The sequence below is a fragment of the Dipodomys merriami genome, unplaced genomic scaffold (genome assembly GCF_024711535.1).
Source record: "Dipodomys merriami isolate MVZ:Mamm:240054 unplaced genomic scaffold, mDipMer1.0.p SCAF_27, whole genome shotgun sequence".
Taxonomy (NCBI): Eukaryota; Metazoa; Chordata; class Mammalia; order Rodentia; family Heteromyidae; genus Dipodomys; species Dipodomys merriami.
The window spans coordinates 3,347,106-3,365,390 of NW_027204159.1; the positions used below are offsets into that span (position 1 = coordinate 3,347,106).

Sequence of the window (18,285 nt, forward strand, 5' to 3'; positions counted from 1 at the left end):
CTATGTGATTTTTTGTTTCTTTTGTATGTTCTTCCCCCTATGGTATATCCCCTGTTGTCACTGTATTTGATTTTGGTACCCTAGTATTGGACATATGTTTATTTGAATTAGGGAAGGGAAGGGGAACAACAGAATGGTGAGACAAAGGGCAAGGGGGGAACCAATGTAACAGCAATATACACAAAACAATATGTTGGAAATGATCTGTACAACTTGCAGGGGGAGAGGGAGTTGAGAGGAGGGAAAAATGGGAGAAAAATGAGAGAAGGGGTAACAAGTTTGACAAGAAATGTACTTATTCCTTTACTTATGTAACTGTAACCCTTCTATATATCACCTTGACAATAAAAAAAGAAATGGAGACATAATAAGTCTGTGAAACTAGTACAAGCTGTCTGGTTTTCTGTAACTGATGGCTTTCCTAATATATGGTTATTTCATGTTTTCTAATCCTTTTCTATTATTTAAATACTTCAATACTAAAATTTAGTGCAGCATGTTCTGACTATTGTCTACCTATACAATTTGATTTTAATTGTTTTTTATTGTGAAAATACTGTACAGAAGGGTTATGAGTACATTCCTCCTCCTTTGTTTTCCCCTACCATCCCTTCCCTCCCATCTTCTCAGCTACACCCCCCCCACCCACCCCCACCCCCAACTTGCATAAATTGTAAAGTTCGGTTTTTAACATGCATCTTGTACATCTCATTGTTGCAATGGGTCAATCTGTATCCCTATTTAAACAATTTGCTTTTTCCCTTCCCCTCCCCAAATTATACCAACATCAAATACAGTGAAAACAGGGGTTATACAGTGAGGGAGGGGCATACAAAGCAACAAAAAAAATCACCTGGTACCTTATAAATAAGTTAGAAACAATAGCAAGGAAGAAAAAATCACTTGTGTCCCTATTGTGGGGTTCATTTCGCTTAATTTGATTTTTTTCCAAGATAACGAAACACTCAGTTCAGGTTACTACCTCAAAATAGAATGTTCTATGTTGAGTGGAGTAGTGATTAGATGAATGTAGCATTTGTCAAAAGTCATACACCTACGTATATAAAGAATGTCAATGCTGAGCTTAGCTTCCTAAGATATGCCTGTAATCACAATTTCTTGGGAGATAGAGAAGCTGATTACAGCCTGGGGACAGTTTGGGCAAAAGTGTCAGATCCTAGCTGAAAAACAAACTAAAAACACAAATTTGGTAGGGGTGGTGCAAGTGATAGATCACAGAAGGCCCTGATTTCCACAGTACTTCAAGGCAAAGAAAAGATGTTTATATTATTGCATCTAAATTATATTTCAGTAATGTGATTGAAAATTAATTATTTTAAACTTGGAAGCACCATGTGATATAGATTTAATCAATGAAATACAAATAGAAGAATATTATGAAAGGCACTAGGTAACTGTAGAAGAATAATTAAATTTGGATATCATATTATTCCTCCTTTGGCCATCCTTTTTTGCGTGCTTGGAATGATCACTTGAAAACAGAAGGCATAACTTCCATCATTCAGCAATGATACTGAAAGTCACAGGCTAGAGATGGCAAGAAAGAATGCAAGAAGGAGCTTCAGTCCTGAGGATTTCATTAACAATCTGCATATGCATAGCACAACTTGTCATGGGCAATAAGTAAAGCCATATTTGGTGGTGCAAATGTGTCAGATTTCTGTCATATGCAGAAGACCAAATCCTAACTGATACATCTAACATGATGCTAATCAGCATGAACTTTAGAGTCAGAAAAATCCCAACAAGATCCTACTTTTCCACTATTAGGTAGGATAAATTATCTCACTATTAATTAATTTATATAAAGCAACTAAAGCAAAATGTACTTTTCCCAGAGGTTATTGTGACATATAAATAAAATATTTTAATAAAATGACTAGGCTCAAAATGTTGAACTGAATCAAATTACTGTTTCTTCAAACTTAAAAAAAAAAACAGGTTTTAGTAACTTTCCCTATAATGTTTCAGGATGGCTGACAGAAGGGAGGACCTCCAAGAGGGACAGTGATTCCCAATATAGTGCATATGTTCTTCACGATATTGGACATGTGGAAGAGGATATAGTCAAAGAACTCATCATACTGCCTTTCTTCATCATTATAATATTTCTGGTTCTTCTTTTCTGTTATGTCTAGGCAGCTCTATCTAACCTGGAGTATGCTCACCTAACTATGGACTAAAAAATAACATCAGTATCAGCCTTCTGAAAAACTGCATCACTAGACATACACTATTTTAAATCAATGTTGCTGACTGCAAAATTTCCTCTAAGTGAAAATGCTTCTGCCAAAAATAGAATAGAAGCATAACTCTAAATTTGAGTTTGGTAAAAATCAAAGGGGAAATCAATGTACATAGAAAAAAAAGAAATCAAGTGGGATTAGGACAGAAGTTTTAATGCAGCACTACCTTTCTTTTAGAACTCACTATTATAATACAGAAATCTCAATAATCACTACATTGACTTGGTTTAACAATGCCATGAAATTTAAAATGCTACATATATATACATATATACATATATATGTGTATACATGCGTATATATGTATACATACATTAAATATAAGTATATTTAATGTATATATGTAAATATATCCCATAACTGAAAAAATACAAAAATGGTTAACAATAATACCTATTAGACACACACTTATAAAAGGAATATAATCATCGAAAGGCCTTTATTGGTTATCTTTACTCCTCTATAAATATCTTCAATGAACTGATTGTCATTTTAAAAATATGGAATTAAAATATCTCTCTCTAACCTTACACACCTTATTCAATTCTTAACAATGAGTATTTTAGAAAACACAACATTTTTAAAATCACAATCTTGAAAACTAACAATAAAAAAAGAGGTTACTGAGACACCACTTATATTCACAAAACCACAAAGTCAATAGAGCTGAAGAGAATCAAAATGGCATACCACCTGAAACATCCTGAGATACAACAATCTTGTTTCCCGAAAGAAAGTAAAGTGAAAACATTTAGAGAAAAGTAATATCATGGTTCATAGAATCAGAAAGAGTACAGCCAATCATTTGCCTTGAGATATTGATTTTAATGTATTAGAGTATTAATCATTCTTTTCATCTTTGTCTCTCCATATGTCTTCTGAGGTGATACATCCAAGTATTAAAAAGTATAGAAAATAGTGCTTATAAGGGATGAGGAAGGAGCAAAAAGAAGCTACAGAATTGGAACACAGAGGTACATTTTGTCATCATGAGTAAACTACTAATGAATAAGAAGAATAGAGGCTCTATAATAATTGTACATGCTACTCTTATAATTTTTTAAAACTTAAAAGTGCTTTGTTTAAAAAAATGAAAGCCAGGGGCTGGGGGTTTAGCCCAGCGGAAGGACGCCCACCCGCTGTGCGCAAGGCCCTGGGTTCAGTCCTCAGCCCTGGAAAAAAAAAAAAAAAAGAAAGAAAGCCAAATATTGTGGTCGCATCTGTAATCCCAGCATCAGTATAGTGAGGCAGGAATAGAGTGAATTCCAATTCAACCTGTGAAATATAACAAAGTCTAAAAAAAGAAAGAAAGAAAAGTAAAATAGAACTTAAAAAATAAAATGAACAAAAATTGAGAGTTTTAACTTCTGTGAACACAAGCTCATTTAAAAAGATCAAGTTTTTAATGTATTTCCTTGACTTCTGAATTAGTAAAATGAAAAGTTGAAGATGACATCTCCAGAATAAATGAAAATATATATTATGGCAAAGATGAAAGAATATCAGTGTCAATACTCAAAGAAGATCATAACTCCAAAAAGATTTCTTATAGGAACCACAGATACCTTCAAAAAGCTTTTCAATATCTTTTATAAAGTTCAGCAAGAAGAGATTTTCCCTTCTTCCTAAAGAGAATCTGATCAAAGCCTTGATATTGAGATGAAATAATGAAGTACAAAAAAGACTGCAAGGGAATTAAAATTACAAAATGAAATTAAGTTCCATAGTACAGAAAGTGAACTACAGGACTGCCACTTGGAAGAGGGCAATCGTGAAAGTTCTACCATAATTTTGAGGAAATGTTGTAAAACTTAGGCCTACTGCTATAATGAAGCAACCAAAAGAAACATATAATCAAGAAATGCAGTTCTTTTGTTGCCAGTACTGAAGCTGCAACTTCTGTGTTGTGTAAAAATGTTAAATAATTTTAAGCTAGAAAGGAGCAAATTGATACTCATGTTATGATCCTGGCAGCAGAGTGTATGTGCACATTTTGAGGGGGAAAGATTAAGGCAACAACTATGGAAGGTAGTTTGGAGATTCCTTAAAAAAAAACCAACTAAACTAAAAATAGATCTCTCCTATGATTCAGCCATACTACTCTTGGACATTTATGCAGAATGTTACAAGTCAGGATATATATCAAAGACATTTAAACACCTATGTTCATTGCTTCACTATTCACTCTAGTTAAGTATTGGATACAGCCCAGATGAATTACAATTTACAAATCGATCAAGAAAATGTGATATATATTATGTAAATATATTATGTATGCATATATGTATTATATATATATATATATATAATGAAGTTTTGCTCATCTATAAAGAAGAAGAATATTATGTCATTTTCAGGGAAATAAATGGACCCATAAAGATTAAGTAAGTCAAGCTCAGAAAGATAAGGACATGTATTTTCTCTCATATGTGGAAGTTAGACCTAATGTATTCATTAATATGTAAGCATATACAGGATCATATGCATACATACAAAAACATTAAAGGATGATATTCTCAAGTGAGGATTTCAAAGTGATAACTCATTTGTTTGGCACAAATATAGGCCTGAGGACCACTGGAACAGGATAGAAGACCCAGAAATGAACCCACATACCTATACCCACCTAATATTTAATAAAAGAGCCAAAAGCACAGGTTGGAAGAAAGCCCCTTCAACAAATAGTGCTGGTAGAATTGGCTATACATGTGCAGAAAACTGAAGCTAGATCCTTATATATCACTTTGCAGCTGAATCAATTCCAAATGGATCAAAGACCTCAAGTAAGGCCAGATATCATGAAAATATTACAGGAAGGGGTTGGATAAACACTAGAGCTCCTAGACACAAGTAGAAATTTCCTAAGATCCAGAATCACAGTAAATCAAAGAAACCCTAGATAAATGGGACTGCATCAGACTGAAGAGTGTCTGTATGGCAAAGGACATAGCTAACAAGATAAATAGAAAGCACACACAGTAGAAGATTTTTACTACTATGTATCAGACAAGGGTCTCATATCTAAAATATGCTTAGATCTCAAAAAAAATAACCCCCCTACACAAAATAAACCCTCAAAGAAAAACAACCCAAATAATAAATGGGATAAAGACTTAAAGTTTTCTAAGGATTGACATAGTTCTAATTATTTTCCATTGAAATTTAATCATATATTTTAATCTCTTATAACTTACATTGTATAATTTGGAATGGCCTAAGAAATGACCATTACTGTTGCCACAACAGCCTAATTTAAATGAAATAGATCTTCTAATTTTTAATACATTTAGGACTTCTATATTATAATAACGTAATCTTATTTTTATTTATTTAGGTTTATTATATTGTTTATGTTTATTATAATAAATGTGCTCTATTACTTTGAAATTTTATTTTCCTAATTTTAGATACTTTCCCTGGTTACAAACTGTAGAAGAGTCACAGTCTTTTAACTGCCATATTGAGTGGGCTTCTCCCCTCAGGATATGAGAGTGAGTTCTACCGTAGACTATTTCTAGGAGAATCTTTACTTCATCCAGGATCCCAGAAGCCAGAAAATGCTTCTCAAAACAAAAGTAGTCCAGATTCTTGTTAGGATCTACAATTGATTCTGAGAAAGTCAGAATTTACATATACAATGGAGTTTGATGCCAAATGAGCTAATAGGAGCTTTAAAAAATTATATTTGTTAAAAACATAATTGAATTTTCAATTTGTAATGACATGATAGATTATTATTGTCTTATTGTTAAACAGCATCATCATGGAAAAAATAATTCAAAACTGATCTTCCACAAATATTAGAAAGGAATAACTTTTCATCTATTTGTTCAAAATAATATTTTAAAGATTTTTAACAAGTAAACATCAGGTGTGCGACATGTCCAAAACCAGCACCATCTAATGGTAAAAATTTGAAAGTTTGTGATGTAAAGTTAGAAATAAAATGATATCCATTCTCATAATTTTTATTTAAGACAGTATTAACAGTCCTAACCAGAATATTTTGGCAAGAAAAAAAGAAATAAAAGTCATCTAAAAAAGAGAGGAAAAAGTTTTTTCTCTGCTTGCCAACTCAAAATAATCTTACATGCACAAAACCATGAGCAGTCTACCTAAAAAAACTACTTACAACTAATAAATCAACATAAAAATGTAATAGCATATCTGTACACTAATATGGACTCTCCAAAAGTGACATTTAAAAAAAATTAATCAATGTACCAGGTAGAGTGGTTTGTTTATGGTTATCTCCAAAAGAAATGATATCAGAATATTGTTATTATTGTTGGTTATTGTCAACTATCACATCAGTTGATATGTACATACATACATACATTTATGATGGAGAACAATTCAACTTTTAAAAAAGAAAATCTTCCTCTGAGTGAGAGTATAAGTGACTGGGGGACTTTATACTTAGAGAAATGAAATAGACACAGAAAGAAAAATATGAAATTTCACTTATATGTGAAATCTAAAATATTCAAGCACTTAGAGGTAGAGAGTATAGCTTGGAGAGGTGCCACAGAAAAGAAGGAGAGGAGATGTTAGTTTCAGATAGACAGGACTAAATTCTGATAGTCTCCTGTACTTTCTGGTGTGTTACTGAATCTACCCTCGCTGGGGGTGGATTTAAGTGTTCTCATTGCAAAGAAATAACTATGTGAAGTAATGTTTATGTTAATTAGTTTGATCTAATCATTCTCCAAGATATACATAGATCATAATATCACACTGTACTCCATAAGATATATGTGATTATTAATCTCCAATTAAAAATCCTTATTCCTAGCTGGCACAGGTGGATCATGCCTGTAATGTTAGCTACTCAGAAGGCTGAGATCTTAGGATCATAGTTGAAAGCCAGCTGGAGCAGGAAAGTCCATGAGACTCTTATTTCCAATTAAACACCAAAATCTGGAAGTGGAGCTGTGGCTCACATGGTAGAATGCTAGCCTAGAGCCCAAAAGCACAAGACAGTGCCCAGGGTCTGAGACCAAGCCCCAGGACTGGCATATACATACAACAATAGTTATTTCTTTAAACCAATGCTCTCCCTTGTAATACTCTGAGACTTCTACTTTCTTTCTTTCCTTCCTTCTTTTTTTTGTCAGTCCTGGGACTTGAACTCAGAGCCTGGGTGCTGTCACTGAGTTTTTTTCACCCAAAACTAGCACTCTTACCACTTTGAGCTGTAGCTTCATATCCCGTTTTCTCATGGTTAATTGGAGATAATAGTCTCACAGACTTTCCTGCCTGGGATGGCTTTGAACTGTGATCCTCAGATCTAAGCCTTATAAGTAGAAAGGATTACAGGTGTGAGCCACCAGCACCCAGCTCTATTTACTTTCTTAAAAGCACATATGCTAGAGGAAACTAACATTTACCAGTTGAAATTCACTTTTGGTATATAAGGCACAAAGAAATAAAATATTAGAATATTTCTTCTAATGATAATAAATTGCTTCATTGTTATGATTTAGCATCGTGGAAAATAAAAGATGTTTTTACAAAAAGAAACAAACTTCTTATCAACCACAAATCTCATTTAATAAAGACAAACTATGAAATGTGTGCGTGCATATCCAGCAAAGCAAAACCAAAGAGATAAAAACAATTTATCGATAATATGAATTAATACAAAATACATAAATTGCCCTTGTCTTTAGAAGTGAGATTATAAGTTCTTTTCATAGTCAACCAAGGTGTGATTAACATTTAAACACAAAGGTTTCTCTGAATTTATAGGATCATCTTACCAGCATTTCTTCTGAAGCTGTGTTTTATGGGAGATGAGATGCTCCAGCACATTATTCAGCTGAAGACTATTATTCTGAACACAAGACCAAGCGGCAACACAATGCCAGAGCAGGTGGTTAACTTTATATCCTCCCTGATTAAATTGCAAATGGTCCTGGAATTAAAATGTAAAAGTATATCTGGGAAACAATTCTTCCACTTGAACAAACATAAAAATAAATTTTAAATATACAAATTAAAATGCATATTCTCTTAGAGTTCCTATCTCACCAAGTGGAATAATATGCGTAAGTATATTTTTGTAGGTGTATAACCTTCATCTGAATCGAATGCACATATTTTCACATGGGACTATTGTGTTCAATGACATCAGTTCTACAAAATGACAAAAACCCTGTGAATTTGAAGGAACAACTATTAGATAAAATCATGTTTCTCAACTGCTGTGTGACTTAGCTCTCTCTGACAAGTAGGGACCAGGGGAAAGCCTGAACAAAGACTGAATAGTAAATAAGTTTTTAAATGTGATTTTCTATATCAGTTACAGTGACTCATGCCTGAAATCCCAGCTATTCAGAAGTGGGAAGTCAGGAAGATTGAAGTTCAAGGCCAACCTGGGCAAAAAGTTAACAAGGCTCTATTTTAACAAATAAATCAGGCATGGTGGTGCATGTCTGCAATTGCAGTGATATGGGAAGCATAGATAAGATCACTGTGTAAGGCTGGGCCCTGGCAAAACAGTGAGATTCTATGCAAAAACTAATGAAAGTGAAAAAGGGCTGGCAGCATGGCTCAAGTGATAAAGTACCTACCTAGCAAGTGCAAAATCCTGGCTACTAAAAGAAAAAAAAAGTGAAGTTCAACTTTGAAGAGGAAAATACACATGGCCAATGTCTGTTAAGTAGATATTTACAAATCAAATAACAAGTAGCCTGCTGTATCTGTTTTTTTTTTCATGGTGTTTCCTGCTGGTTTCATAGATTTAGTTGGTTGTTCTACTGAAGTCATCAGTATACAATGATGACATAGCAAAGATTCAAACACACTTTGTTTTATGAATAGTTGATATTATGTGCCGTTATAAAAGAAAGTTTTAAAGTGTGCATGGCAGTGCATGCCTGTAATTCCAATACCTGGAAAGCTCAAGAATGATCATGAGTTCCAGGCTAGCATAGGCTAGACAGAGAAAACTTGTCTCAAGAGAAAAAATGAATTAGAATCTAAAGGGCTTAATAATGCTTATTTATTTACAAAACAATATCACAACTACAATTTAACAATGTTCATGCTGAGCACTCTTTAAAAAAAGCCAGATATCCATGCACAAATTCAAACATTTTCAGTTTCTAGCATCTAGTTAAGTCCAAGACAGATGTGTATTGATTTTATTTATGTCATTGACTGTAAGATGAGTAAGAAAAAGTCTTCACAAGCTTGCTCCCTCTGTGTAAATTTAACTTAGAAAAGCAAATAGAAACAAATCAGTGTTTGGGACGTTAGATTATTTCACAGAAAAACCTCTATTTTAAAATAATATAAGGCATCAGACAGACAATCTGACTTCAGTAAATGCACACATAACCTAATTTTCTGCTTTCTGATGGAGCCCATCCAAAAAGTGGAACTCATAGAAATGAAATTTTCTTCTCAAATTGCCCTAAGAGTCTCCAGCCAGATGTCTGACAATTCTCAGGTTGCAAACTCATTCCAAATAATACTGAAGTAGATATGTTTTGAAGCTTTGGAATGGCTAATTAATTTAAAACAATCAATAATTTTTCTTTTTTAATATAGATACTGGATAGCTACACAGACTATCTAGGTAGGTTAAAATATACTTGTGCTACCATACTTAAGCACCAGCATCTTTGATCAAAATTAGACAATGAACAAGATTTAAATTTTATATCAGGTTTACATGAAGCTGTTCTTCCTATTCTTTCTTCATTGAGAAAGTGGCCTCTCATTTTCCTTATCATTGAAAACATGGCTTGTGATATCTGTGGCTGATTTGACATCTATTACAGGCTTGTCTGATATCCACAGCTGGTCATTCTGATCTCCTTTTTGGACATAAACTCGCAAAATATTATCCTCAGAAAACAGGGCTCAGACACCATTCTGTACAAAGCAACCTAACGTTTTTCTCTAAGCACTGAAGAAAACAAAGTCACTGATCCATTCACAAAGTACCCAGTTTTAGAATTGTCTCTCTACTTTCTTGTTTTCATTTGTATCTTATTTTTGTGTATGCTACTGAAATCTAAGATTATGATGGATGTGCTTTTAGAAAAGTAAGTTCAGAGAAGGGCTTGAACAAGAGGCAGATGGGCAAAGGAGAATTTCTTAGCAACAACACAGATCAGTCTGAAATTACAAATGAATCTAAGAGTCTTTTTCCTCTGTGTGTTTTTCTGATGTACTTGTCAGAGCTTGTAGAATGGTAGAGGGTAAGACCTGATTATGGGTAGCCAAAGTTTGAGGATTGCTAAGGTGTTAGCATCTACTGCTGTGCTGAGAACATGGTTCAGAAAGCGGAGTCCAGCCTTACTTTGGAGAAGGAAGAAGAGCAGAGAGCCCAGAAGACATGGAGGACCTATGAAGATGTAACCTGAACATTTAGAAAGAGAAAAATGAGACACATGTTCAATGATCAAGGAAGAGTGATAAAGAGGGGGATGTTGATTAACATACTGCATATACACATATAGAAATGCCACACAAAGAACCTTTTGTACATTAGTGAATGCTAAATAAATGAATAAATGTAAGTAAAATTGAAAGGGAGTATGCATAAGTTTTCTGTTATGATGTGGATATGCTTAACTGCTGGACAAATGACATCGATTTACAAAAGCTAATAGTCCAGAAGGATTTCTAGCATTGAGTATGTATCATTGTCACAGCTTGCTCTAGTTTCTAACAGCATCAAAGCTAGAGAGAACTCCTGCTTTATTAGATCCTCCCTCCATTACTCAAAGTCCACTTCCTACAAAGAAGTTTTCTAGCACTCAACCTCTAGCTAAGAGAATCCACCTCTCATCTCTCCCTGTCTCCCTCTCTCCTTCCCTTCTCCCCTTCTGCCTCTCTTACCCTATCTCTTTCTCTGTCCCTGCAAAAAGGAATAAAACAAGTTTGGCTCGTGGCACATGTGTTTCCATTGAGCCCTGGCTTAAGGGTATTAGCATCACCAATAATAAATTTGCCAGAACTGAATGATTTATTATACTAATGGTGATTTGCATCAATGCAGTAGACAGAGGGAACATGCTCTCAGAGGTCTTACATGGTGTGCAGCTCTTTGTCATTACATTAAATCTTTCTACAAATGACTTGCTGATAAATGTCATTTGCAAATTATTAACAGAAATTAAGAATAGGTATTAAGAGATGTTTATAACAATTTAACAAATTATTATATACATATTCAGCTTAGTAAAACAATTTTGATTTTATTGTTTCATTAATTTATTATTATTACATCTTACAAGATAGTCTATGATGATGTAGGAATAGGAATAAAGAAATAGGTTAGTAGAGGGGGGAACAAGGGAGAGATGGAAGGAGAAAAATAAAAGAAGGAAGAAAGAAGGAAGGGAAGAAAGAAAGAAGGAAAGAAATTTGAAATGACTTTTACCACAGGTCATTTGAAAAGCACTAAACTCAGCTTTCAATAGATCCCAGAAAACATTTTTATCCCTTATTCCTGCTTTCTCTTTCCTTCTTTCTTTCTCTTTCCTTTTTCTCTTCTCCCTTCCTTCTTCCCTCTCTTCTTTTCTTTCTCCCTCTCTTTCACGTCTTAGGCCTGTCCCTTGCAGTTTACACAATGCCTACTTGAGAAACCCACCTACAAAGTATCATTAACCTATTGTTAGCTGAAAATTCAGATAATCACATCACCTTGGCATTTGTGAAAATTTAAGTACACAAGCTTTGGATTTCCAATCAAACCCTCTTTGTAGCATAAAAATGATATTGGAAGTGTGGGCTCTATTTTGACATCTCTTGAACAGCTTTCTGAGTTTGGAGCTTGTTTTCAATCATGTTTGGGAGGGTTGACAGTGCTATGAATGACCTCTCTACAAAAAATGTCTTATCTAGGTAACAGAACATGAACTGCAAGACAATGCTCCTAATTTTAAAGAACTTGGGTCTCATTAAAATCTAATTCCTGGTACTTATTTACAACTGCAGCACAGCACAGAATGTCACTGAGGACTTCTAAGTTTCATGAAGAGACTGCTAATCACATTAGGATGTTAACTCTGAGTCTGCTAGTTTTCAGTGAACTAATAGTACTTTGGGGGAATATTTACTAAAAGGCTTTACCCAGTTTTAGCTGAGTTTAAAGCTACCTTCCCTGAAAACTACGTTATTGTTACCATGTGACAGCTGTGCTTCAGAAACTCAGCTTTGTGAGAGAGCAAAAGACAGCAATCCAAAGATCTGGCTCTGCAATCCACAATGCTAATTAAAGTGTGCCATTTGTCAAAGCCAATGGAAACCCTGTGTCTGTATCACTTAAAAGGACTTTAAAAGGAGAAACAAGGTCAGGCAGCCAAGGAAAGGAAATCCTCTGTTCTTAAACAGAATCAATACCCATATTGTATGTGTTGTAATGTGTAAATCCTACAGGTTTTAGAAACAATTTTAGGAGTAGTTGGATAAAAAAATTAAGCAATTAGGCTTTTATTCCAATTCACAGAGCATAAAAATTGAATATTTTGCAAGGGCTAATACATGCTGCTGTAGACCTTTTATTATTATCTGAGCATGAAAGCTTTGGGAATAAACTTACAAATCCTTTACTACAATAAACTATTAATAAAGGAGGCAAAGAAGATGGCTACTAGTATATCTTTCTATTTTACTTTTTATCTCACTGTTTTCCTACTTCCTTTTCCAGAAGGCAAATGAGACAGTATTGAATGGATAGATGCTCACGAAAACAGGATAGACTATGCTACTGGAAAAAATGACATGAATTCAGGGAACTTTAAGGCTTGTAAATCAAGCCATGGATCAGTGCTGATTAGCCAAAGCAATAATTCAGTAGCAAGGTAGCTACACTGTCCTTTACAGTCTTTATATTATAAGGTAATTGGAGGAGAAAAGAAGGGCAATAAACCTGACAGGCCAAAATCCGTTATAATCCCCTCAGAGAATCACAGAGATAGAACTGAAATAGAATGTGTGAGCAAGTAAATGTGAGCCCTTTGTTCTACAAGGTAGAAAACGGCAAGAAAGACTTTGTGACTGCCAAGTCTCACTCTAAGCAGATATGTTTGTGTCACATGTGGGTGACTTCATGCCTTCCAGTGCAGGCAGAGCAGTGCAACAGTAAGGTTCCACTCGCTTGCTGAGTGTGAAGCAAGTGACCAAAATGGACATGTTCCTCAAAAGCATCTGCTCCTCACCAGAAGGCACGTGTTGCTAAGATTTCGCAATATCTCATTTGCTTAAAGGCAAAACATAGAGTGCATATAATCATGCCTGCAGATGAAAATTATTATATTGAACAGAATAGGTTAGAGTAGATTCCTAAATGTACTTTCCTCTTAACATTATTTACATTCTCATGGCATTTAATTTACAAGGAACATTTTGTTTGTTTGTTTCTATGATCTCTACAGTAACCATGTAAGGGAGTCCAGGTAGATAGGATGATGATAATGATGCCAAAGATGATGATTTCCAGGACTTTGGAAAGATAAGCAGATGGGGGTTTATAGAGATTAACAAAACTCCTTCTGGATCACACATACATGGGTCTTTTCTCTTAACGACCAGTGTTCCTTTTATTGCTCAGAATCTTCTGTAACATATTTGCTGTGAAGATACTTTTCAATCTGAAAAATTAGATTCTGGGATTTGAAGTCAGAGCCTGTTCTTATTAGATACTTTTCCATTTGAACTACACTTAGAAACTTTTTGCTTTATTTTATTGTTGAGATAAGGGCTCATTTTTTGCCTGCAGCCAACCTCAGACTTTGAACTTCTGCTATATAGTTGAGAGGACAGGTCTGCACCACAGCATCCGGTGCAGATAGGGTCTGTTATTTTGAACCATGGTCCTCCCAATTTGCCTCCCAAGTAGCTAGGATTACAAGAGTGAGTCAACATATCTATTAAGATTCTTTTTTTACAGGACACAATTTGAGTTTATTAGAAATTGTAACCGGAGGCTACAATGCTTGATAAGAAATGTACTTATTATCTTGCCCATGTAATTGTAACCCCTCTGTACAGTATTTTCACAATTAAAAGAAAGAAATTGTAACCAAAAGTTTCAAATTACTTAGCAAATATCATTTTCTTTAGAAATGTTCCATCATTAATGGAGCCCAAAAAATGGTCCTAAAAAAGACTAAAGATAGATACAATAAAATATTTTATCTTACTTATTTAATTTATAGATAATGTCAAAAAGTTCCAAAGGAAGCACAGGAAAATTATGAGATCATAGTTTTCTTTACATTTCCTTATTGTTTTTGGCTTATGTCGACTTATGTCTTCTGGGGGAATTCTTTTACTGTGGGGGTCCAAAACTGGGACTTGAACACAGTACGTGGCACTGTACTGTAGAGCTGGCACTGTGCCAGCTGAGCTATGCCTCAAATGCTTTCGGGGGAAAAGTTTTAAAAAAAAACAAATGCTCTGTTTATAAGCTAAAGACCATGAATTTATATGTCTAAAAATCAAAGTAGTAAGGTTGCCAAGTTTTCATAAACCTCTTTCAGAAGATATATGAGGAAAGAAAATGAAGACCTTAACAGTTTGTGCTTTAGGTACACCAGTGGGCAAGGCATTTCCACAGTTGTCTGTAGCATGGCATTGTTGGCATAACTGCCAACACACCAGAGAATCAAATAATTATGATGAATAGTTTTCTGTAAATTGATTGCATCTGACTAGGAAAGTAAAATAATTTTTATATAAAAGAAATTACTTTGAGTCTCAATTTAAGTTATTTTTGAAAGTTTTCAGTTGATTTAAGTTATATATTAAATATTATTGTATATATGAATCTGCAAAGATTTTAATACTTGTTTAACACTTGTTTCAAAACTCACATGCATTCCTTTTAATAAGAATGTAGTAAAATGTTAATTTTAAGGCAAATCTAAGTCTTTCTTTTTTGTTGCCAGTCCTGGGGCTTGAATTCAGGGCCTAGGCACTGTTCTTAGCTTTTGTGCTCAAGGCTAGCACTCTATGACTTGTGCCACAACTCCACTTCTGTCTCTTTCAGTAGTCAATTTGGAGATAAAGTCCCATGGCCTTTCCTGACCAGGTTGGCTTAAAAGCCTGATCCTCAGATCTCAGCCTCCTGAGTGGCTACGAGGCATGAACCTCCAGTGCATGGCACATTTTGATTGTTAACTAATCAGCTGAGATGGCAACTACAAGGAAGAGGTGTCATGACCTTATTCCACCTAACATAGAAGCAGCACATATGGGTACAATTATCTACCATCTACCATCCAGGAAAGAGGCACGCATGTGCATAAAACTAGTCAAATTTGTGTTCACTCCTCCACTCCCTACCTAAGCTAGTTGAACTCAGCATCAATAATGATTTATGGATTAACAAGTATGACTATTTATACACAGCAATCCTACTCATTCTGTGACAGGATACAGACACCACATGAAACTACCTACCATGTTAGAATAATTATTTTCAAATTCTTCCATATTTTCTTCAGTGCTGAAAGTTTTTTTAATGAGTTCTCTTTTATATATAATTTGCGATGTTTTCAGGATGAATTGCACATTTGAAAATATGTTTGGATACTTGTAATAGGATATTTCAGAAGAAGAAAGTGCTATTGTAAAAAAATTGTGAGAAATAGTTCATTAATAGCTTTTAGAATTCACTTTTCTTTTTGTATAAAACTGCAATTAAACTCAATATTAAATTCAGGTGCAAAAACAGCTGTACATTTCCTCAAGTAGTAAAGATTTAGAATGTTATACATGCCCTCTGGTGGTGCAAAAATAAATTACAAGTAAGTCATAAATAAAAAGTGTTTATATAAATCAAAATGCCTTGAATAATGGCTTGAATGCCCAATTAAATATTGTTACTGCTCAACAATGCATGGAAGCTTCAAGCTGATATAAATCAAATTATAACAGATATTTCCATTCATGATGGCTACTTTGTAATTGTAATCCTACAAACAAAGCAATATTACTTTTAACTCAATATGCTCCAGCCTTATTCTTTCTCAAGAGGTTATTGTAGGTTTTTCGTTTTTTTTTTTGTCGGTCGTGGGGCTTGAACTCTGGGCCTGGGTGCTGTCCCTCAGCTCTTCAGCTCAAGGCGAGCGCTCTACCACTTGAGCTACAGCGCCACTTCCGGTTTTCTAGTGGTTTATTGGAGATAGGAGTCTCACGGTCTTTCCTGCCCGGGCTGGCTTTGAACCGCGATTCTCAGATCTCAGCCTCCTGAGGAGCTAGGATTACAGGCATGAGCCACCGGCGCCCGGCTTATTGTAGGTTTTAAAGTATATGCTGTAGAGGAAATTATTCATTTAACATAAAGACTATGTGATATTTAACAGAACTATCTTAGTTCCATTCGTTCTATAAATTATTTGATAGTCACTATTCTGGACACTAAAGAGATAAGAAAAGGAAATATAAGTGATGGAAGAAATAAAGAAAATGATATGAAGCTGGGCACCGGTAGCTCACTTCTGAAATCCTACTCAGGAGGCTGAGATCTGAGGATCTGGGTTCAAAGCCAGCCCAAGCATGAAAGTCTGTGAGACTCTTATCTCCAATAAACCACTCAAAAAATGAAAGTGGCTCTGTAGCTCAAGTGGTAGAGTGCTAGCCTTGAGCTGAAGAGTTGAGGAACCATGCCCAGCGCCCAGGCCCAGAGGCCCAGAGTTCGAGTGCCACAATCAACAAAAGAAGTGAAGGAAGGAAAGGAAAGAAAGGGAAGGAAGGGAAGGAAGGAAGGAAGGAAGGAAGGAAGGAAGGAAGAAAATGATATGATACATAATTCCTATTCAATTCATCTATAGTCTCCTCTTGGCTTCATTTAACATACTCATCTTTTCTCTGTTCTTTCATTGACAGGATTATATGGTGCCATAAATATTACAGCATTACACTTTTGACATAGTTTACATTTTTAGGTTGAATTTTTGTCTTATAATTATATTTCATATGATTAAATATCTATGTTCCCTGAGATTCTCTTTCTAGAATTAACTTCTTCCCACCCCCAGTGTTTACAATAGTCATATTGATAAGAATAACTATAAAATCTATATATTCAGGTCTCATAAATTTCAAACTTACTGCATCCAACATTTTTCAGTGTTTGTATCCTATTACTAAATATGTATATAACTTCAACTTCCTCCTGAACTTCTCATTCACTCCTACATAGAACCTAGATCAAATTGATCACCAAATCTAGTATTTTATTGAAGTATTTAAAGAGCTATCTCACTATGTACAACTTTCATTACAACAGTTAATATCATTAATAGCTTCTTCACCATAGAAAGCTTGGTCTATTTCTTCTGATGTGTCTCAGTCAAAACTGTTAGAAGAACATTGTTTTAGATAATAATAAGAAATGTTCTGTTTGTGCATGCCATAGTAAACAGGCCTCCCTTGGCCACTCTCTTCTATCCAGTCTAACAGCTACACTGCCACTAGATTTATCTTCAGAAACTATAAGTTTAGCATTTTTTAAAAGGCAGTCTGATAGACGTACTGCAGATGAAAAATTAAGTCACAAACATCACCATATACTCTGGTAGAAAGTAGTTTACAAAGTAGCTACCAAAGGGTGCAGTGGGGAAAGGAAGGGTAGAGAAAGTAGGAGATGTTAGTCAAGGAGTACAAGACTTCAGTTAGGTAGGGGAAAGTTGTAGTGAGCTATGGCCCAACAGAAAAACTACAGTGACTAACAATGCATGCGTGAAGACTGGTAAGACTAGGATGAGATGGACTACCAGTCATGTTTTGATTTATATTTCATTTACATCTAAGAATATGAACATCTCTTCCTGTTTTATGACTCATTTTTATTTCTTTTGAAAATTATTCAGCTCGTTTGTCCATTTATCAATTGGATTATTTATTCTTTGGATGCTTACTTTTTAGAGGTTTTTATAGATGCTAGATACTATTCCTTTATGTGATAAATAGCTGGCAAAATTTCTTTTTTCATTCCATAGGTATTCTTTGGATTATGAAAGTTCTTTTGTGTTGAGAAGAAACTTTTTCA

General features: G+C 34.6%; 1 protein-coding gene across 2 annotated transcripts in view; it reads right to left on the reverse strand.

Annotated features, from left to right (window-relative positions):
- Positions 1-18,285, reverse strand: part of Tmem232 (transmembrane protein 232) — a 208,685-nt gene that overhangs the window by 150,257 nt on the left and 40,143 nt on the right. For both annotated transcript variants that reach the window (XM_070036029.1, XM_070036028.1), the window contains 2 exons: positions 15,693-15,856; positions 8,030-8,184 (listed from right to left, as the gene is read on the reverse strand). In XM_070036029.1, the coding sequence (XP_069892130.1) occupies positions 8,030-8,184; positions 15,693-15,856 (319 nt within the window). The remainder of the gene's footprint in view (positions 1-8,029; positions 8,185-15,692; positions 15,857-18,285) is intronic.